A 22,378-nucleotide genomic window follows, 5' to 3' on the forward strand; every position below is an offset into this window, starting at 1 on the left:
TCCATACATCATGATGACAAACACTGCGCAAATATGATACTGTCCTTGCATCATTGGTTGTTATTTGGCCAAAGTTTGCTAAAACAGTAAAAGATATGACAAGCTTCTGAAGAACATCAAGAGGGATACCAGTGCAGATTCTTGTGTACCTGATCTTTAATCCTTCCCCCTTTGCTGATTTTTTTACAGTTTGTGACCCGAGCTGTGAGAGTAATTGACCTCATCACGAACTTAGACATGCATGCCTTCCAAACACATGGTGGTCTTACTGCCTTCATCAAAAGGCTGGAAGTGAGTTCTCCATATTTGTATACATGCAATATGACAGATTTTTAAAATGCATAGATTATGTTGCTTCCAATTAGATTTATGGTTTGAGTGTGGTGTGAATACTTCTTCGTTGCTCATTCCTAATGTGGGTGCTTCATGCTGCTCTTTGTTTTGTTGTGTGACATGTGTCTAATACACAGCCATCACTCTCCAGGTGGAAGTTGACGAATGTCGTAAGGAGCAGCCATTCCTGATCACTTTGCCATCGCCATTGGCAGAGAGCGAGTCTAGTAGAGGAGACTTAGAGCAGGCAGCCACAGCCGAAGGTGAATCGGAGGATGCTGCAGAGTCTACAGAAGTGCCTGACACAGCCACCCACTCCCCCATGGACACTACAGAACCTCCTGTGTCTTATAGTACTAATGATCTAGAGGTCACCCCTAGCCAGCCTACCTACTCAGCCAGTAGACCCAGCACCTCCACGGCCATGGACGTCCCCGCTGCATCCCGGCCGGACTACAGTGAAGCATCCAAGTCTGGGTTGTCTTGCTTGCCTCAAAGAGCTGCCCTCATTAAGTCAATGCTCAATTTCTTGAAGAAGGCAATTCAAGAACCTGGCTTTAGTGAGTCAATGCGACATCTGATGGAAGGTTCTCTCCCTGCCTCCCTCAAGCACATAATTAGCAATGCAGAGTACTATGGTGCCTCACTGTTTTTGTTAGCAACAGATGTTGTTACTGTCTATGTGTTTGGGGAGCCGTCCTTGCTGTCGTCTTTACAAGATAATGGACTCACTGATGTTGTGCTTCATGCATTGCTGGTGAAGGATGTGAGTTAATTGTTTATTTACAGTTTTTAGTCATTACTGTCATCATTATTTATTTGGATTTGTTTTATTAGTCTTGAGCCTTGTACTTTCCCTTCCTAAATTGGTAACATAACTTGTGTTCAGCAAGCATTGTTTTGAATGTGCAAGAACTTATAGAAATTGTTCTTATATACAATCTCTCCTTCCTTTGGACAGGTTCCTGCAACGAGAGAAGTATTAGGTTCACTACCAAATGTATTCAGTGCACTCTGCCTCAACTCCAGAGGGCTTGCCGCCTTTGTCGCATGTAAACCATTTGAGAGACTCTTCAAGGTGCTGCTTTCCCCTGACTACCTGCCAGCCATGAGACGAAGACGTTCCTCAGACCCTATGGGTGACACCGCATCCAACCTTGGCAATGCCATGGATGAGCTCATGAGACACCAACCAAGTCTCAAAGCACAGGCAATGAAAGCCATTGTAAAGGTAAATACTGTGTTAACAAATCTTTGTAGCTTTTTCACATTCAGTTTACCTGCTTTTTAATTACCATATATTCTTTTTGTAAGATATCATGGTCTTTAGCTGCAAATTGATTAACAAATTTTATGTTTTCTTAATCCGTCAGTGATGGTATTAGAAATCTCTGGGAGTCAAAGACTTTGGTGATTTCTGGTAACCATCTTGCCGCTGGGAGTAGGAGTCTGCTACGTGTAGCGGATCTTCTCACTCTACGCCACATGTATAGCCATACCTGGCAGATCAAGCGGTTTGTTAGGACGGCTATACATGTGACCCAGCAGTAAATGGGTGAAGGGAAGATCCTGTTACCTTTCTTTTAGTTTGTTTTGTGTATATGTATGTTTATGAGTGTTATTATATTTCTAGCTCTTGGAAGAGGTTTGTCTGTTAGGGAGCGACACACACTACATCTGCTGGAAGACGCCACCTAAGCATGAAGCGTCACCAGCGCCTGTATCTCGGTTAGTATCACTGTAAATCATTGAAGACTACTTTCCTATGTAATTTACATTGACTTCAGGTTGAGTTTAGTTTGACTTATTTTTTTATGCAGTGACTTTTAATTAGTCAGTTATGTTGACTATCTTACATTATTAATTTTGTATGAAAAAATAATGTAATTTAAATGCACTTGCAGAAATGGCAGTGTGAAATGTTGCTTGCTTTCACAAAATCTAATATGTATTTTTTTATTTTTTTTATTATTATTTTTTTTTTTAGTAAATGTTAATTTCCATATTCTTCTTATCCTCAGGACAACCAATGATAATTCTAGTGATGAAGAGGAAGAGGAAGAAGAGGAGAGAGAAGCAGGAGTAACTGGTCCTCCTGTTTCTTCGGGGCAAAGGGAAGATGTACCGCCCACAGACACGACCACAGGAGAGAAGCGCCCAGTTCCATTAGTCGATTATGTCCTAAATGTGATGAAATTTGTTGATGCAATTTTAAGTAACAATTCCACTGATGACCACTGTAAAGAATTTGTTGCACAAAAGGGCCTTGTTCCACTGCTGGGCATTTTAGGATTGCCGAACCTTCCAATAGATTTCCCAGTATCTCAGGCGTGCCAGTCAGTTGCTTCTGTCTGCAAGTCTATTCTGGTAAGTTGGAAACGGTGTGTGTTTGAGAAGTTATTAAAAAGTAAAGAATTTACCTTTTACCTTTCTTATTTTGGATTGTATTATTTTGTGGTGGAGTCCAGTTGATAATTGTCTTTCATTCAGAATAGTTTAGTCCACTCTCTATCACTTTCAGAATCTTGCTCATGAAAGCGGAGTCCTGCAGCGTGGGCTTCAATGTCTGAATGAGAAGCTCGAAGCTCTTGCTCCCTTGCACCAGCCTTTACCGTCCCCAGGGGGTTCTGTCCTCTTGAGAGAGCTGGCCTCGGCACCCACCCCAGGTGAAGCAACAGCCTTTCCGCAGGCCACCCCTCTTCTCCACACACTAAGTGCAGTTCACGCCTACATCATGATGCTTGTTCATGTGTGTCGCACTGGCCAGACAGAAATCCGACAGGTGTCCATCAACCAGTGGGGCACAGAGCTGGGTCTGCGGGTGTTGGCCGGCCTCACTCAGCTCTACACATCACTGGTGTGGGAGTCGACTGTTCTGTTGGCTCTCTGCTCTGATGACGCTCTGCCAGCTGGCTGTCTCTTTGGCAAGGAGGACACAGATAAATTGCTTCCCCCAGACCTAAGAGTAAGTTTGCTTATTTATTCTCTTTAGCTCTGTGACTAAAAATGTGTGGGTTTATTTATGTATATTTACATGTGTGTATGTTTCTGTTAAAATCGGGATTAGATCAGATTGTAGTTTTGCTCTCTCTTGTTTTGCTCTCTCTTCTTTTATATAGACATCTTTTGTAACATCAGTTTAAACCCCACCAGGGTGAAGAGGGTAGCCGTGGTGAAGCCGTAGCCATGGAAGTTATGGAGACGGACACAGTGAAGATGGGAACAGAGGCTAGCACCCCATCAGGTGAGGGGGCCAGTGGAGACAGCCCAACGAGGCAGCAGTCTGCAGCTACGCAGCACCAAATGAAACTTATCAAGCCACTCTTGTCGTCAGCTTCAAGATTAGGAAAGGCTCTTGCAGAGTTGTTTGGACTCCTTGTCAAGGTAAGACTTTATAAATTGTTCTTATTGTTTCTCTCTTCCTTTCTTTTGACCAAAACAGTGGAAAAGTATTGTTAATATATATGTTTAACTGGTGATTTTTGCCAAATTGTTTTGCCTGTGAAGGGTGATTAATAACTGTATCCCCCCTCAGCTCTGTGTAGGATCTCCCCTGAGACAGCGGAGAGGCCAGCAGGTTGCAGCCCCATTAACTCCTCCAACAACATCAGCACGAGCTGTAGCATCAGCTCTGGCTAATCTCCTTCATGCAGGCCTGTCATGGAGTCCCCCTCCAGCATCCCCTCTGCCAAAGTTCCGTCTCACTTTTCTCATCTGCTCAGTGCGGTTCACCAACCCCATGCTCTTTGACGACAAGAAGATGCCGTACCACCTGATGCTTCAGTACTTCATGACTTCTCAGGGCCTCAAAGGTAGGTTTTTATACACCAGTATATTTAGATAAGATTTTTGAAGACCTCTTATTATATATTGGGAAAAGTCTTGGGTAATGTTAAGAATAATTTTACTGCTTTAGTAATTTGCATTCTTTATCACTCTTGCACTGCACTGTAAGAAAACACATGTGAATTCTCTTAAAAAAAAAATCCTCCTCCCCACAGCTTTCTTTGATACCTTTGAGTGGGCCATAAGTGCTGGAGGGACCATGCAGACACAGGACGGTCTGGACTCGGGAGAGCTGCCCGAGGGGACAGGAGAGTTCCTGGACACCTGGCTCTTCCTGTTGGAGCGATTAGTGAATCCCCGGACCATGCTTGACTCGCCACATTCCCTGCCTGCCAAGTCTTCCCAGCCAGGCTACCAGCCATTCAGTCCTCTCAAGTTCCTAATTCACATTCAGAAGGTGAGGTTGAGGATGTGTCTTGTTGTCATTGAATTCATGCATGTCTTTAGATGGATCAGTTGGAGTAGGACTATACAATCATTTAGTCAGTCAGTGATTCTCTCTCATCTCTCTCACTCTTTCTTTCTTTCTCTTTTAGAAATCATTATATTTACTTTTGCAAAGAGATGAGAAAATAAGAGTATGAAGTCAAGATTAGTTTGAATATTATTTATGTTAGATCTGTTTAACTAGCTGTTGCTTTTAGGCACATGATTAGTTTTGAATTATGGTTTTAAAAACTTGAGTGGCCTTTATTAGTAAATCCACCTATTTTTACTAACCCTAAAATCCAATGACAATAAGAATGTTCTTCATGGCAAATACTTTCTTGACAGCTTGCCTTTGAGGCTGTGATGAAGTTATGGAACAAGAAGCCACTGAAGTCGTATGGGGTGAGGATCTCCGAGTCCGTGTTGGTGATCCTGTGCTCTGTCCTCAAAGGGGAGACCATCATCCAAGAGCGCCTGGCCTTGGAGAAGGAGACCACGTCCAGCACCTCCACTACCAGCAGCACCACCACCACCACAACCACAACCACCGCCACAACTGCCGGCACACCAGCGACATCAGTAGCAGCGGCTGCAGCAGCGGCACTGGGAATCACAAATCACGGGGATCCAGTCAGCCAGGCACCAGCTGAGCCGGAGGTGAACCAGCAACAGCTGCAGGCACTCATGGACATGGGATTCCCACGAGAGAGATGCCTGGAGGCCATCGCGCAGAGCCACACCTTGCAGCAGGCAACCGAATACCTGTTGATGAATCCGATCATGGACCCAGTTGGGGTAAGTACACTTTCTGGAGCTCTGCCTGCAAGGCCAGATTTTTACTTTTTTTACCTTAAGAGATTTGAAAAAATGAGATACTTTATTGAAACTAGATAAAAAAGAAAAGAAAAGGTTGCACTATATATTGATACAGAAGGGTTTTGACAGTTATATCTTCTATACATTTGAAAAGTGTCAACTAAGAAAAATATAAAGCATGATGTACACAATAATTTGCTCTTAAGAAAATAGGGGAAAAGACAAAACGGAATGGAAAACCTTTTTGATGAATTATTCAAGTTAGAATTTTTCATCATGAATTGATTAATGTGGCATTGGAAAAACTGATAATTGTAGCCTGACTCTTGTAAATAAAAAGAAGTAAAGGCCATTAACTGAGGAAATAGTATGCAGAATAGAACATATAGGGAGTTAGAAATAGTTCATGTAGTTTCTTAATCCGTCAGTGATGGTTTTAGAAGTCTCTCGGTGTCATAGACTCCGGTGATTTCTGGCAACCATCCTGCCGCTGGGACCTGGCAGTAACGGATTAATGTGATATTTAGTTTACCGTCTTTTTATATCTTCTTAACTATAGTTTTATGTAACTACTCATGTGGTAGTCTGTGAGCAGTGCAGAAACCTTCTTATTATTGTAAATTCCTAAAAGTTACGTCAACCCTGATTTTGCAACCATTATTTATAAGAATAGATATGTCTTGAAAGGAGTTTTCTTTCAATTTTATGTAGCAGTAAAATGTAGGAAGTTTCTTTGAACTTCAGTTATTTTACAAGTGTAGGTTTGGTTAGCAAAGCTTTTTTGCCCTATATATTATATCACATTTTAGTCTTTAATGTATGCCAAGACTAGTTAAAGGGAGAACAAAACAGAAAAATTCATTCATATTACTGATAACTGAAACCATCTATTTTGTCTTTTCTTTTTTTCTTTTTCAATACATATATATATATTTTTCAATGGATTTTTTCACACTGTAATGGTTTCAAGCGTTAAAGTTGTTGCAGGCCAACCGAAGGCAGGTGTATATGTCAAAAAAGCTCCCGACCTCTGATCTTGCTTGAGAGCGGAGACGCTGGGGTTGAGCGCCACCTTTGCCTCGGTGCCAACTTTGGAGATCGTGTGCTGCTTTTTGTGTGTTAGGAATGGGAAAAGAAGATGGATATAGATTTTTCATGAAGTTTTTTTATTTATTTATTTATTTTATTTATTTATTTTTTTTTTTTCTGTCTCTCATGAAGGATGATAAATAAATGCTAGTTACGTTATGGTGTGATTTGCATTGTTTTCAAGAAATTGTATGTAAAGATCAAGAAGTACTTAGTATGTGTATATGGATATTGAGTTCTATATGTGACGAATTGCCATTTAGAAGCTTTAGAGAAACATGATGCCAGTGATGCTTGAGAATTAGTTAGTGTAAATGCATACATCATGATATTGAAGTGATAAAGTGAAAATGTTATCACGTTGTAGGTTGGGTCAGGTGGGGATATGGAATTAACCGAGGAAGATCAGATGCTACAGGCAATCGCAATGTCCCTGGGAGAGAATGTGCAAGTGTCGGGCAGCAGCGGCAGCAGTAGCAGCAGTGGTCAGCAGGCCAGTTCAGTCTCCAAGCCACCAGCTGTCCCACCAAAGGAAGAAGACGATGAACCTCTTAGCAAGAGCACGCTTGGTGAGTATAAGGGGGGAGAGGAGGGGTGGGGGACAAATAAAACTTGTGAGGATTTAGCTTTTCATCAGTTATGAGGGTTTCGTGTGGACCTCATTTCCACCACTTGCTCAAAGAAAAGAAAAGGGGAAAAAAAGGTTTTATTCATGTTGAAATGTTTGGTTACATTACGAAGCTGAATCGTTTCACATAAAAAGTGGGAAAGCCAAGAAGAATGAATTAAAGTTTATCAGTTCTGTACAGAGATTAAGAAGTGAAATCATTGGAATTTGAAAGGATTTAGAAGGCTGATGCAGGAATGAGCAGTGGTTACTTAGTGGTTTACAAAAGTGACAGATAAGACTTGTAGTGAATTTTTACATGTAAATTTACTCTGAATATCCATTTTATATACTTTGCTGGAAATTCAGTGTTTCAAGAGTAGACAAACTAAACCTTTATGAATGTGTTGCAGACAAATTCTGCGAGTGTGTCCTCGAAGGTTGTCTGAGTCAACTGGACGTACAGCCACAAATGGTGTACAAAGTGTGCGAGCTCCTCACCACTTGTGCAACTAGAAATGGTAGCCAGTGGAGAGACAACATGCTCACTACACTTATTAACCAGGTCAGTGTGCTCATGGAAAAAGATTTCAAATTATGAATCTTGCATGCTTCTATAGGGAGACTAAGAAGTAAATACATATATTGTACTTAACAAGGGAGTAAGAGATACATAATTTCTTGATCATTTTTGTTACTTTTCCTGTCCGTTTGCAGATAAGTAGTCAAGCCGGCCAACTCCTTTTAAGTGGAACACTATCTGCACCAGAAAGTGTTGAGCTTTTGTGTTCCTCCGCTCTGGCTGCAAAGTTCGCAGTCAGATTACACCTTGTCACTCTTTTGTTTGAGGTAAGTTGCATCTGGATAGTAGCTTTAATAATTTCTTGTTTGACCTATATTTTTATTTTATATTTTACTCTTCTTGTATTTGTATTTTATTATCCCTAATTTTGAGTTTCACTTTCAATTTGTATGCACTGAATATGAAAATGTTTTTACATCAAGCACTGATCAAAATCCCATCTATAACACATCCCAATTCTCCATCATTCATTAGGAGATGAAGAGAGGCTGTGCAAGGGCTATGGAGCGTGCAGGATTGGTTGACACCCTTATCAATCTCTTCACACTGACACACGCTACAATGGCGGCCAACCCACCCTCACCGACTCAACCCACATCCACACCAGTAGCGGGTTCATTACCCCCAGCACCCACGTCCACGCAAAGCAAGGAGAAAGACAAGGAGAAGGACAAGGATACCGAAAGCTCTGGCACTCCCAAATGGCTATCACCCGGTCTCCTCTTGCTGGACCTGTACGAAAAACTGTCCATTGCCACCAAGAGAAGAGCAGCTGTGAGCAAGGTAAGACTGATGTAGTGTCATGTTTGTGCTTGGAAGAAGTTTTAGCATTGGTAACTACTTATTTGGTCTTGAAGCTTTTCCCATGGACCCATCACCCTAAGAAATGGAAGAAGTACTCTGATGATGATCTGGTGCCCAGCATATGTTGGTAAGGCTGCCATCCTCAGTGATAGTTGCCAGTTGGTACATTCATTGTTTAATATTATAGATGAGATGGATATGAAGATCACTGTCAAAATAGTGGCATTTAATACAAGTTTGACTTTTGTTGGAAATCACTGTTTTGTATTGTTGATTTGAAAATCCAACTGGAGGAAATTGTTATATTAGATCCCGTTTCATTTAATTAATTGAGAGACAAATTGATACTGTAATTATTATTGATAAATAAATGTTTTACTCATTCCCAACTGGTACAATTTTATCTGTGCTAGTTCATGCTCCTCTGCAACTCCGGTTCACAGTTGGGCTCCTGAGGTGCCACCCATGTTGCTGGGACCAGGGCTTATGATGTGATTACATGTCTCTTGGTGTGAATGAGTTCTTGTATGTCCTCCTTGATATAGAGTGTGTTATGGTGACAACTGAAGAAAGGTGAAGTGTTTTTGATGTTGTTAGTGTTATTGTGGTATTTTGTTTTGAAATGTTTTCATATTCTTTCAGATTTGTAATCATGTCTGGAAGTGGTTTGATATGAGTACACTGAAATGGTGTGCTTATTCAGCTAGCAACAACAAAACAATTGATGATGCATACTGGGCAGGCGAAACCAGCATCAGAATTATTAATGGAAGAAGAAAGTACACTATACAGTTTAATTCTATGGTCCAGGTAAGGCTTTCCATCTATAAAGATTTACTTTTTAGGCGAATGCATATGTAGATGCAAAGTTAGTTCATGATAAATAGATATAAGGTATTCTAACCATATGTTGAACATTTTCTCCATTCATTTACCAGGTTAATGAGGAATCAGGAAATCGTCGTCCTGTCATGATTACCATCAAGGACAAAGTAATTGCTGAGCAGAAGAAAAAGCTGCCAGCAATCATGGCCAAAGAGGAGAGTGCCCCTGCCACGGATGACGACAGCCAGACAGACTCAAAGAAAACAACCTCCTCAGAGGAAGAGGCCAAGAAGGAGGAAGGGGCAGAGGCCGTAACGGAAGCAGTGACCCTGGTGGCTGCTATGTGTCCAGAGGTCGATGTTCAGCCGGCTCCTGTTACTGTTGCTCCAGAGGCAGATGAGAAGATGGAATGTGAGGACGGAGAGGAGACGACAGCTTCTGCCTCTACGGACATGAACAACTTGGACTTGACAGCTGTTGATGGCCTGACAGAAGCTCATCAAGAAGCCATGATCAGGTGAGTTGAGTGACAATGCCTCTCTGTTTTGTAATGGGGATAATTTCTGAATATATCAGTAACAATGTTAAATCTGTTCCTATTACAAAAGATGGACAGCAAACTATACATGTACATTATTGACCAGGTAATAAAAATTGTAATGATAATTGCAGAGCCTGTGTTGGTTTCATCAAGCTGGGCGTAGAGCCAGATACCCTCCATGCCCTGATGCGACTGTGCCTGAGAATCACCCGTGTTTGGGAGCAGGCATGCCTCTTTGCCAGTCTTGGTGGCGTGCGTACCTTGCTCTCCCTGACTGAGTCCTCTGGCTTCTGGGGTTTCCACAATCTGGCAGCTCTGCTCATGAGACATGTCTTGGAGGAACCAGCCACTCTGCGTTATACTATGGAGAAGGTTTGTTTGTAGTTGACATTGTTCAGAGAGAAGTGTAGATTCATTTTTCGCATTAGTGTAGATGATCTTCCCTTAGTTAATGAATAAAATCATGTGGTTCACCTTTTGTCTAATTGGTGGTGATCAAAATTTCTGATGAATTCTGCCACAGGTGGTGAGGTCATCAGCAAGCAACAATACCATGTCAGGGGCCAAGGAGCTCCATTACTTGTTACGCCTCTTAGCACCGGCAGCCTGCAGGGATCCTCAGCTGTTTACCGAAATCACACAGCAGTGCCTTCGCATTGACCTTAACATGACACTGAAGCGAAATCTTATGTCAGCTAATAGTAAGTTGCATTTATTTTCTTGGTTTATTTATTTATTATTATTTTTTCTTCCTCTTTCCCATGTTCTTGAAAGCAGACTTTGACGAAACGTTTCTTGCATATTTCGAGATAACTGTATATCAGGAGATAGGACTAGCTGAAGTAACTTGTGGCTGGAGTGTTTGTAATTATATTTATTATTTATCCAAGGTGAAGACAGTATTCTCATGAAGAGCATTGGAGGCAAGAGTGCTGTTGGGAGTGGAGCCACAGGCAGCACGAGTGGGACCGGCAGCGGCAGTGGGGCGAGCACAGGCATACCTTTGAGTTCAGAGCCACAGCAGCTGATTCATGACCTTCTGGAAGCACTGACAACACTCAGTGATGATTCAGATACAGCATCTACAACTGCGACAACCCCAAGTTCTGCCGTAGCCCCAAGTGTTGCTGCCACCACCACGCCAACGGAAGAGAGAACTGGGTCAACTGGTGGTAGTGCTCGCAGACAGCTTCACTTATCCCGTTCGTCTTCAGCCAATGACATGGTTGTTCAGGAAGCAGATGAACAGGTGAGAGCACAGTCTAGCATGGATTTGTGGGGATAATTTTGAGGTTTTGTTTTTTTATGGTTACTCTTTAGACCCTTCTTGTCTTCCTATTATTAAATATTGTCTACATTGCAGAGTCCAATGGATAGTGAAAGCAACAAGTTACCTGGAACTGACGGTAAAGCTCCCTCCAACGATAAAATGGATGATGCTGCCAAGAAGAAGAAACCGTTGCTGTCAAAGTCATTGATTTGCAAGTTAATTGCGGAGTTTGTCCGCTCATATGCTGGTTGTGCAAAACTAGTCACGGAGCATCACTATTCGTCTGGTGCTAATGAGAAAATCACAGAGGTAAGCTTCATGTATGCTCTGTGTAAATTTTACTATATTGGAGAGCATAGTAACAGTAACTTGTATTGATTCCAGTGTTTCCTTTATGATAGAGGAATAGATTACTCTTTCTTAATAATCAGAATTACATGCTTATTATGCTAATTTACTTGCCAAAAGTAGATTTAGAATATGTGAATATGTTGATGAAATGTTTCCTTTTCTCCTCCTCCTCTAGGATTGTTCTGCTTTGGCATACATGTTAGATCACTTGGTATGCAGTGGCCCTACCTCAGACATGGTTGGTGGTGGCTCGACAGCAGATAAGGACACAGCAGGTCATGTTCGTGTTCTTATAGCTGCACTCGCATCATGCAATCACGCCCCTGATGCACAAACAATACTTGTGACAGAGGTGAGGCTTATTTTATTAAGAACTGGGTCTGGTACAGTCATATAGTAAAGTCATTAAATAAAAAGTATCAAAAAGTGTCTTGACAGTGCAGCTGAATGTACTTTGAGAAAGATGGACTGTCTTAAATGATTTTGGTATTTAAGCTTTAGTAGATCTATACAGTCAACAAACCCTGGAAGCTGCAAAACATGCCTAGGTTTATACACACATTCCAAGTTGTATCTACTTTCAGGTTAAGGGAGCGTTGGCAAGAGCAACAGCTGTAGCAGAGAGCGCAGAGAAACATGCAAGATTGCAGGCACTTGTGGGTTTGATTTGCACGATGATGGAGGCATGTCCTGCTCAGTTGAATCAGCCACCAAATCTCTGCTTCAAACAGCAGCAACATGGGTAAGTTTCATTAGCTGGGGTGTTTACATGAAAGATGGTGCCATAGAATATTAAAGTTTAAAATTTGGTATGATAGATTAACCTTGTATTTGTATAATAATATTTGTGATGCCATAAAATATTAGATTCTAAAGTTAGGTATGATAAATTTACCTCATATTTGTATAATAATATTTGTGGTGCCATAAAATATCAAATTCTAAAGTTAAGCATGACAAATTTTCCTCATATTTGTTTAATAATATTTATGCTCCCCTTGCCAGAATGAACAACATGATTCGAGTGATGGTCCGCAAAGGCCTAGTGACTGACCTTGCCAGAATACCCCATAGCTTAGACCTGTCCTCACCCAACATGGCAGGCACAATCAACGCTGCCCTGAAGCCACTCGAACTGGTCTCAAGAATTGTTAATCTTCCATCGTTTGTCCCGACATCTTCATCGAAAAAGAAATATCCACAGCACGATGATCAGCAACCACCTGGTATTGGTAAGGCAAATGTGGCCGACATTACCTTGTTCATTTACACTGCCAAGAGATTTGTTTTGAGAATTTTTTCTTTTATGTCAGGTCTTTAATTTGTATTTTCCCAATGTTGATGAAACTTATTCAGAGTGAGGTTTTCTTATAGCATCTTTCATGAAATAGTATAGTACATCACCACCATTCTTTCCAAATTGCAGGAACAGGTACAACCAATAGTGAAGCTACTCGTGCACAGGGTGATGACAACATAGAAGACACAGAGAATACCGAACATGATATATCGGGCGCTGGAGAGAGCCTGGAACCAACTTCAGATGCACACCCCAATGAGGTGAGCTCAACTTCCAGCCTTTCAGTTCACACTCATCGTTTTCTTTTGTCTGGTCACTCAAACTTTATTACTTCAAAAGTTTGTTGTAGAATGGTTTTGTAGATGTAATATGAAAATGCAGATTTATATTTTCAGAGTGAGATTTGTAATTTTTGTGTTTTTATTTCTCCTAGTTTCGATATCACAAAATTTCTCTATACGGGTTAGTGCTAATTGTTTCAACTCGTGCTCACAGGATAGCACTCTCGTAGAAGGGGATGAGGCTGGTCTGGAAGAGATCCTCGACCAACTACTGGAAGAAGGCGCTGGAGGGGGAAGGACACAGCAACACCGTGATTCTGTGGCTGCAACAGTTACCTATGTCATCGACCACGATCCCCCCATGGACACGGACGACACTCTCCATGACTCACGGATGGTGACGCATTCTGAAAGTCAGGTTAGTTGTGCAGAAAACTTTTTATGCAAACATAGCCTTGTGTATTGCAAACATACTAGTATGTTTAATCATTTACCTATTCATTCACTCACACTGTACACAAGAAATAAAACTGAAGAGATGTATATTTTAGTTCCATATCAACAAATGTATATTGGTGTGACATTGATTATTGTATCTGCTTTCAGTTCCTTGATGAAGGAGAAGGAGGAGGAAATGAAGAGCAGGAGGATTCGTCTTCTGATTCTTCAGAAGAGAGAGAAGATGAAGAAGCAGACGACGATAATGATGACGAAGAGGTGGAGGAGGAGGAGGAGGAAGAGGAGGATGGTGGTTAGTGGTGGAGGATGTTTTCTTTTTGCACATGCAGTAGGATTTTGTTAGTTAGTGGTATTTGTTAGATTAGTTAGCTGTAATGGTCAGGTCTTGCTCGCTTGGTTTCGGCCTGGTTGTGCTTTGCAATTTTTGGTATATTTTGTCTCTTTTTTTTTTTATATGCATCATGGACTAGTTTTTATCTGTTATATATTAAGTTTTAGTTGTAGATTTGTGCAGTAGCCCCACAGGTGAAATTTTCTTTCATTCTTTTTTTCTTTGCAAGTAGATGTTTACATTAAGCAGGTTGCATGTTTACTTTTGTGGAAAAGAAAAAAAAAAAAGGGGTAGCAATAAACAGTAGAAAAATTATTTGAAAGCATTGCATGTTTGGAAACGTGAACCATAGGTACAGATAGACACAGATTTGTCAGCTTGGTGTAGTCTTTATTTTGATAGTGGAAAGCTATGAAGGAGGGTTAGAAGTTACAAGAAACAAGTTTGAACAGAATGGATTACCAATAGTACATACTATCCAGCTTCATTGATGGACTTTGCACAAGGGCCATATATCCATACATGTATGTATGGATTTATGTATGGTTTGAGTGCTAGAGTAGATACTATTGGATTTGCTGATTAGTTATACTGGCTAATGAGTGATAAAGATAAGTAACAGGTTTATTTTATAATCTTGAAAAAAGATGCAGAAAAAAAGAGAAAGTTGTGAGTAGGTGGATACATAGATTATGTGGCAGTCCATATTTGCTGGCCTATAAGATTCATCCCTTTTTCTTTTAAACATTTTAGTGCATGAGAATCATTCCAGTGATTTTTGAGAAATGTCATCTTCACATAGCAGAATAAAATTGTGTTGGTATTATTTATTGTAAGAGCGAGAATGACTTGACTTAGGCTCTTTCTTTTTATAACTTGGAACTAAGCTTACATGCCAAAAATTGTCTGTGAAAGATCTTACAGTGAGTAAACATTTCATGTTTACACTGATTAGTAGGAGGCCATCATGGCATTTGGGAACTGGAAAGAAATAAAAGGAGAATTTTGAGTGTGGAAGGATATCTTCAGGTATTCTACAAGGAGCCTTTAAAATTTGAAGTGCTGTGATGTTTTGTGGCATAGCTGGGCTACAGCACCGTTGCTGTTATTGTCTTTCTTGTTCAGTTATCTGCTCAAATAGCTAATAACATTTTTTTTTTTTTTTTTTTTTTTTTTTTTTTTCCACTATGGGAATCTATCATTTGCAATTGTAAGTTTATATAATATAGTTAGCACTGTGGCTAGGGTAGATGAAAAAAAAAAAAAAAAAAAAAAAAAGAAAAAAAAAAAGTGAGGGAAAAAAAATGACCAATATCTTGTGCACTGAATTGTATTGCCATTCGACACCTAAAGCAATCTTTATTGTACATCTTGAGCAACTCTTTATATAAATTTGATGTCATTTTGTTTGATATAAATTGTGTTTTGTTACTGTGCAAGTGATATTCTCTGAGGCACAAACTGAGAATTTGTGTTCGTTGGATTGCAGTTCACCACATATCACTCCACCCGCTTGCTCTAAGCCTTACACCTTCAGCTCTTGTGATCCGGGCGTATTGGACACAGGGTAATTTACTTATTATTTTATTATCTACTTTTGTTATGTTGTGATTTCTTTTCCTTCCCCTCCTGGAGAACTGTTTTGTTATATAGGCCAGCAAATAAGGGGTATGTAGAATGAAAGAGGGAGGGAGGGGGGGAGAGGAAGTGTTTATGTGCTTTTCAGTCAATAGAATTAATAGCAGCATGATAGTCAAAGAGGAATGTAATTGATGATGTGTTTTAAGGAATTTACAAATTAATCCTTTTAGCCACGTTGATGTTAACTAGAAAGCACTCAGAGTCCAAACCTCCACAAATGCTAATAAATCCATGTATGGAGAGAGAGAGAGAGAGAGAGAGAGAGAGAGAGAGAGAGAGAGAGAGAGAGAGAGAGAGAGAGAGAGAGAGAGAGAGAGAGAGAGAGAGAGAGAGAGAGAAAGGGAAGGAAGAAAAAAAAAAACTAATTTCAAAATAATATTGTGAAAAGTGATTTCCTGTTGGTAAGACCTATTTTCTGTGTGCTTGCACTGGCAAAAATCATTTTGTGTTAGACTGAATCCATTCGGGATCTAAATCACAAGGAAAATAAAACCGGTTTGTCCCTGGCTCATGAGCAACACCCATATTAGCAACTTCTTGTGTAATTCCGCTGTCAGATGGTCAGACCAGTAAACCTGAGAAAAACATGATCTCTGCAAAAGTGAAGATAAAGAATAGATAGTTGTATGAATAAATTGTATCCCCAGTGACTTAAAAGACAGCTAGATAAAACAGGAATTTTGTCCCTCTCTTTTCAGCTGATGACGATGATGAAGACGAGGAGGAGGAAGAGGAAGGCTCTGTATTCGATGAGGGCTATGAGGACTTGGAGGACGCCTTCATTCGTCTCCCGGGCGAGCGGGACTCTGACGATGTCCTCCTCCTGCCATCGTACCAGCAGTACATAGACACCATTGACACCATCATCTTCGGCGACAGAGTCTCTCTCCATCACCACAGCAACTCGCATGAGGATCCAACGTTTATGGCATCAACGCCTAATGCCAACCCCAGTAAGAATAGGCATCAGTTATGTCCTCTTTTCTTGTTTGTTGCTTTTGTCTTCTTACTTCCCCTTCTCACCATGTTGGTCTTCTTTTTCCTTTTCTTGTTTTTTCTTCTTTTTTGTCTTTTTATTCCTTGTTCATACTGATATCCCATCTATATGTGAAGTGGTGTCTTATTTAGCCCCTTTTTGCCTTACAGGTGGGAGCAATGCCATCCCAACGCACCCACTGTTCCAGAACCCACGTGAAGTCCCAGCCACTGCCAGTGCCCGCCTCAACAGCCGGCCCAGTCGCCAACGCGGGGTGCTCAGGTACCATACTGTCACCCCACGCACCCACACCACCACCACCACCATACTCCAGAGGTGACCCCCCACTCCCCATGACCACAGCTTGCACTAGATTCCTGGTAGCACACACCTTGTAGCTCACCTCGGCTCTCTCTTAACCCATCATGCCACACTTGCAAGAGGAAAACCGCCCGAGTCCCCCACTCCACCTAACCCCAGCAATACCCAGTCCCCTTGCCCAGTGTTCCCTCTTCTTGGTTCTATCTCATGTCAAACTGCCAGTCTCTGTCGCCCCCCTCCCACCTCTCTCTCTCTCTCTCTCTCTCTCTCTCTCTCTCTCTCTCTCTCTCTCTCTCTCTCTCTCTCTCTCTCTCTCTCTCTCTCTCTCTCTCTCTCTCTCCTCCCTCCTTCTCTCTCTCTCTCTCTCTCCTCCCTTCCCCCTTACCCCACGTAGTGTACATTTCCCCTTGGCTTTTGCTAGATCCTCACTTGGAGCCCTCCTTTTTGATAGTGACCTGGACATTTTCTTTTCTTTATTTTTATTGAATTATTATTTACTTTTTTTTTTTCATTTCACTTATTGGTTACCTCTTTGTTCATGGGCTTATCTAAAAGCATTACTCTTCCCCATCCCTTCCCATCCATTTGTGTTTGATAACATGTTCATTACCATTCTGGAACACCATTAATCTTCAGGATCATAAGCAACAGAGAGCATTACATATCCCAAAAGGCTAATAAAAGCTTAAAACAATTTTTTTTTACCCATGGCAAAGATAAAGATAAACAAGAAAATAAGTGAAGTTGATGCTGTTTTTGTCATTTTAATTTGTATTCAAAACAAGCTGCGTAAGATGGCTCTCGGTTTCCTTTTGGATGTTCATCACCGACACAAAGATTATGTGCTTACTGACCCAAAGGAAAGTTGTTCAGATAGACCGAAAAGTAGCTTAACCTAGCCTGGAAGTCATTGTTAAAGGCAGGGATTTTGAATGATAGAATGGGAAACTGGATTAGTGGGAATCTCCTCAACGTTATTGCTTGAGGAAAGATGCGTTGTGAATCCTGGTGTGTAAGCCTAGCTTTTTTGTTTGATTTGATTAGTCAACATTTTATGTCATTTTCATATTAAAATAAGATAAGCTGAGCCTGAATTGTAGCAAAAGTTTATATCATATTAATGTTTCCAAAGAGATGATATTTGATGATAATTTGAAAGTCAAAAGTTGAATTTTCAAAGGTTTGAAAATGATGAAAAGGAAGTAAACAAGGTAATAACTTTTTTTTAAAAAAGGAACTTCCTTAGAACTTCATCTAATTTACACACACACACACACACACACACACACACACACACACACACACACACACACACACACACACACACACACACACACACACACACATTTAGTATTCCTATTATGTACATATTTTATAAATTCCATTCCCCATGCTTAACCCAGGTTTCTTCACTGACCCTTGAAGATATTTCTCAGACCCCTTGTTAATGTACTGCTACTTAGGTTGACGGGAAATTAGTTTAGGGATTGTGTAAAAGCTATGAAAATGAAAACTTGGCAAAGCCTGAGATGTAACTGTTGCTTTTTGATGTCATGTTTTGTTCAGATTTACATGTAATTCTGCTCATCATCAAAATTATCAATTACACCTCTTATCCATAAACTTGTTGCTCTTGTATCCTACATATATCTGTCAGCAATTTGGGTGAGTTTAGCTGATAGGTTTTATATATTTGTAGATAATATATTTTAAGGCAGGGACACGTGGAGATTTACAGATTTGAATAGGCTACCTAGATGCAGAGAAAATGGCATTGCCTTCCATTCCCCAAACTGGATTGGCTCTGCTAGTGGATCTCTTTTGCTTAATTTCACTCCCTTCTGTGTCTCTCATACTTCTACCTCCATTACACATTCCGCTGCTGCTTTGAAAGCCTTTGCTTCCACTGCCTCTTACCCAGTGACTATCACAAATTCTCTACTGCCACTCTTGTTTATATTACCTCTACTGCTGCCTTGGTTTTCACCCCCAATATGGTTTATGGACCACTGCTACTACTGGTTCCTTGGTCTCACTCTTCCTTATCCATGCAGTTGGTTGCGTCCTCGTGTGAGTATTTCATTTTGAGGTTGTGAATAGTATGTTTCTACTTGGTATTACTCATGTTGGTCGGCAGGCTGCGACCGATTCTTTGCAGTCACTCCAGTAACAGACTCTCTTGTAGTCTATCCATGGTGAACTAATACTTCTTAGCTGCCTTGATCTCTTGCATGAAGCATTGTACTAACAGCAATGGTGCATTCAAGGCTTAGGGGCATCTGTGTGGAATTTTGCCTCCTTACTCTTCTGACTTACTAACAACTGCCATCCTCATCACCACCTCGACATACAGAGTACAGACACCAACCTCATCACATCATCACCACTCTTGTTTGTTGTTGATTTTTATCATTTTTGCTAAATTTGATCCCTTTTCTATTGTTGTTTTCACTGTACGCGTAACTAGATATTTTCTTACTTTCTTACAACTTTGAACTCATTAGATATTTGTTATTGTTCAAGGTAACTTGTGGTTAATGAGATTTGTAACCTATACCTTATAGTGAACTGTATTTGTTTGAAAGGAAATGAGAAATGTAGATAGATTTTGACATGGTTTTTACTTAATTCTTAACTGTATTGGTGAATAATTCTCAGAGCACATACTAGATACAGTTTTGTATTAGTTAATATTCTTTGATATGTTTTCAGAAAGTCATGTTCAAGAATTTTTGACTTCATATATATGGATTAGTTTTGAGAGCTGATTAGGTAGCACAAAAGATCATTATCTATCCTCAGGTTGTTAGGGCCAAGCCACCGCGATGCCCTCCAGCTCTCTTCAAACCTGCGTGAGGCAACGCAGGTGCTTTTCACCAACCCTGATGTAAGGCTCATGCCCCCAGATCCTGACGAGTTCATTGATATGCAGGTGAGTGTTTTCTGCTTTTGTGTCTGGTTGATGTATATTTGCTGACATTTTGCCATGGAGAACCTTCATGCCATTCAGAAAGGTTTAGAGGTCAGTCTTTTTTCGCTTGGCTCCAAGGGACTGTGTCTCTCCCATACGAAGGCAGGCGTGTTGTTAACAGCAAATTGACTTTTTGAGTTACAGGATCATGGCGGCACAATGATGAACAACGGAGGTTCATCAGCTTCACTGGCCAGTGTCCCCAATGCCCTCTCACGGTGGACAGAAGAGGCCCGGGTCTTAGAAGCAGATTCCATGCATGATGCCGTTACAGGTACATCAGGCACTTTGTATTTCGTAAGATCTGTGCTTGCTAAAGTCTTTTCATTCTCTTCTTTCGTTGTGTATTTCCAATTGAAATGATTTCAAGACAGTAAATTCTAGTGGGTAGAGAGTGTTCAGTAGTTGAATCCAGCCTTGACTATAATAATTGTTAATGCTGCTCCTGACAGTGGTCAAGCCTGCTCTGATGGCAGTTTTAGAGAAGTACCGAGATGCAGAACAGTCTGAGCGTGACAAGAAGAAGAAGGAACAGGAAGCCAGCAAGCCACCACCAGCTTCTACGGAGACTTCTCAAGCACCCCTTTTGCTCCTACAGAGTGGTAGGTGTTCATTGTGTTGTGACTGCTTGTGTTGTTTTACATAGCCCAGTGCTGTAAATGGTGTAAGTTTGATAATAGGGCAAGCCAGCATTTAATAACTTGACATATTTTCAGGTGACACTGAAATGGGAGAAGCCACTGAGAACAACCAAACTGCATCAGATCAGGAACCAGCTAACCAAGAGACCACTGGCCAGGATGCTGCTATCTTGAGTACTGCTTCCATTGCTGAGTCCATTGTAGAGTCTGTCCTTGGCACCTCATCTGGCCCTGTGACGACAACGGCAACCCCCAGCTTCTCTGGTTTGTTGACGCTGCTTTCTCCAGTATCATCTGGTGCACCTACACTGCCTCTACAGGAACCCCCAGTATCCTCCGTCCCAGCCATTAGTGGATCCCTAACATCTGGTGTTCCTTCAGCCCCAGCAACACCCCAGACCACCACTGTTAGCAGCCTGCCTCCATTCCCCTCCCCTGCAACTTCTACCTCCACACCGACACTTGTGGCTCCAACCAACACTTCCTCCCTGGAGGCAGAGGCCACATCATCCACCCTCACAGTTAATGACACGGAAATGGTGGCAGCCTCCCCATTACCAGCAACAGGGTCCACTCCAATATCTCAGGATAATGTAGAGGCTCTGGCTGCCCAAGAAGAGACTCCAATGTCTGTCAGTCCTCCAGAATACCCCAGCCAGTCACCTGAGCTGCTTGCCTCTTCAGGAGATGCAGCCTCCACCCCTCCTTTACCTCAAGTCACCCCAAGGGATGACTGGTATGACCCATCCATGACAATGCAGCAAGACCCCCCTCAAGATCAGTCTGAGGACCAAGCTGGAGCACCCCCAGAACTTGCTATGCCGCCCGCATCAGAAAGCAACACCGAAGGCAGGAGCACTACGTAAGTGTTATTTTCCTACTCATTTTCATCTCCTTGTATTGTAATACTTTATGGCTTCTTTTGAACAGTATGAATGAAAGGTTTTCATAAAGTAACCCGGGCTGTATTGTGCAGGATATATACAGTTTGGACTAAATACAAAGGTGCCTTTATGGCAGAAGAGAGTAAAATTTAGTCCATGGCAAGCTTTACCCCTTCCTGCTGAGCCTGTTTATTTTTACTGTTCCTTTTACTTAGCTTTTCATTGATGGTTTAGGAAACTGGAAGACAGTGAAAGTAGTAACCCTTGTTTGTTTAACTCCCATTTCAGCACGGGAAGTGAGAGCAACGTGGCTGGCCCCTCAGGATCAAACAGCAACAGGCCTGACTACTCTGCCATCCTTGGAGACATTGAAATACCCGAAGGTGTTGACCCCAGCTTTTTGGCTGCCTTACCGGAAGAGATGAGACAAGAGGTCATCGCTGAACAGCTTAGGTTTGTCTTTATGCAGTCCAGGGTGTTTTTAAGGTGTTTCTAAAAATTCCATTAATGATTTGGTATCATTTATCACTGCAATAATAAAAAAATATTAATATAGTAATAGTAATTTTACATTTGAAAAGAAAGATAGAGAATACAGGTTGTCACTATAGTTCCACCTATTTCTGCCGTGACAGACTTCAACGCGTAAGACAGAGAGCAACCGAAAACACGAGGGAGAACAATAGCACGACTGTTGGCGAGGTGAATCCAGAGTTCCTAGCAGCACTGCCCCCTAATATCCAGGAGGAGGTGCTGGCACAACAGCGCTTAGAACAGCAGCGGCAACAGGCAGCCAGATCCAACCCAGACGATCCAGTAGATTCAGTTTCATTCTTGCAAACGCTCCCACCTTCTCTTAGACAAACGGTAAGTATGCGTCTTGTTGCTGTGGGGAAACTCTGCGCTTATTGATTGATGTTTATTTGCTGAAAGTAATTTTTTTTTTTTTGGGGGGGGGGGTATATGATTTGTTTGAATTAGTATGATTAAAACACCGTATGTGAAATTACAAATGTATTATTTGCAAACTTTAGTCTATTTGCACCTTCATTTATTCTCAATGGTAAAGGTTTATAGTT

The 22,378-nt window shown here is 41.3% G+C and overlaps 1 protein-coding gene across 9 annotated transcripts in view; it reads left to right on the forward strand.

Annotated features, from left to right (window-relative positions):
• The window catches only part of LOC119568406 (E3 ubiquitin-protein ligase HUWE1-like), a 47,532-nt gene that overhangs the window by 14,892 nt on the left and 10,262 nt on the right, over positions 1 to 22,378 (forward strand). The window contains exons 11-45 of one of the 9 annotated variants that reach the window (XM_037916909.1): positions 190 to 291; positions 485 to 1,099; positions 1,295 to 1,564; positions 1,967 to 2,061; positions 2,355 to 2,700; positions 2,855 to 3,298; positions 3,487 to 3,717; positions 3,869 to 4,145; positions 4,335 to 4,576; positions 4,954 to 5,403; positions 6,881 to 7,082; positions 7,534 to 7,685; positions 7,838 to 7,969; positions 8,178 to 8,486; positions 9,150 to 9,317; positions 9,446 to 9,849; positions 10,005 to 10,245; positions 10,397 to 10,574; positions 10,764 to 11,122; positions 11,237 to 11,452; positions 11,670 to 11,846; positions 12,079 to 12,236; positions 12,500 to 12,726; positions 12,921 to 13,054; positions 13,290 to 13,493; positions 13,682 to 13,826; positions 15,355 to 15,432; positions 16,205 to 16,459; positions 16,653 to 16,818; positions 19,606 to 19,735; positions 19,913 to 20,048; positions 20,227 to 20,376; positions 20,491 to 21,277; positions 21,588 to 21,752; positions 21,935 to 22,166. In XM_037916909.1, coding sequence (XP_037772837.1) covers positions 190 to 291; positions 485 to 1,099; positions 1,295 to 1,564; positions 1,967 to 2,061; positions 2,355 to 2,700; positions 2,855 to 3,298; positions 3,487 to 3,717; positions 3,869 to 4,145; positions 4,335 to 4,576; positions 4,954 to 5,403; positions 6,881 to 7,082; positions 7,534 to 7,685; positions 7,838 to 7,969; positions 8,178 to 8,486; positions 9,150 to 9,317; positions 9,446 to 9,849; positions 10,005 to 10,245; positions 10,397 to 10,574; positions 10,764 to 11,122; positions 11,237 to 11,452; positions 11,670 to 11,846; positions 12,079 to 12,236; positions 12,500 to 12,726; positions 12,921 to 13,054; positions 13,290 to 13,493; positions 13,682 to 13,826; positions 15,355 to 15,432; positions 16,205 to 16,459; positions 16,653 to 16,818; positions 19,606 to 19,735; positions 19,913 to 20,048; positions 20,227 to 20,376; positions 20,491 to 21,277; positions 21,588 to 21,752; positions 21,935 to 22,166 — 8,577 coding nt within the window. The remainder of the gene's footprint in view (positions 1 to 189; positions 292 to 484; positions 1,100 to 1,294; positions 1,565 to 1,966; positions 2,062 to 2,354; positions 2,701 to 2,854; positions 3,299 to 3,486; positions 3,718 to 3,868; positions 4,146 to 4,334; positions 4,577 to 4,953; positions 5,404 to 6,880; positions 7,083 to 7,533; positions 7,686 to 7,837; positions 7,970 to 8,177; positions 8,487 to 9,149; positions 9,318 to 9,445; positions 9,850 to 10,004; positions 10,246 to 10,396; positions 10,575 to 10,763; positions 11,123 to 11,236; positions 11,453 to 11,669; positions 11,847 to 12,078; positions 12,237 to 12,499; positions 12,727 to 12,920; positions 13,055 to 13,289; positions 13,494 to 13,681; positions 13,827 to 15,354; positions 15,433 to 16,204; positions 16,460 to 16,652; positions 16,819 to 19,605; positions 19,736 to 19,912; positions 20,049 to 20,226; positions 20,377 to 20,490; positions 21,278 to 21,587; positions 21,753 to 21,934; positions 22,167 to 22,378) is intronic. The other 8 variants (XM_037916911.1, XM_037916912.1, XM_037916910.1 and 5 more) reach the window with 8 other exon arrangements.

The sequence above is a fragment of the Penaeus monodon genome, chromosome 43, assembly GCF_015228065.2.
Source record: "Penaeus monodon isolate SGIC_2016 chromosome 43, NSTDA_Pmon_1, whole genome shotgun sequence".
Classification (NCBI taxonomy): Eukaryota; Metazoa; Arthropoda; class Malacostraca; order Decapoda; family Penaeidae; genus Penaeus; species Penaeus monodon.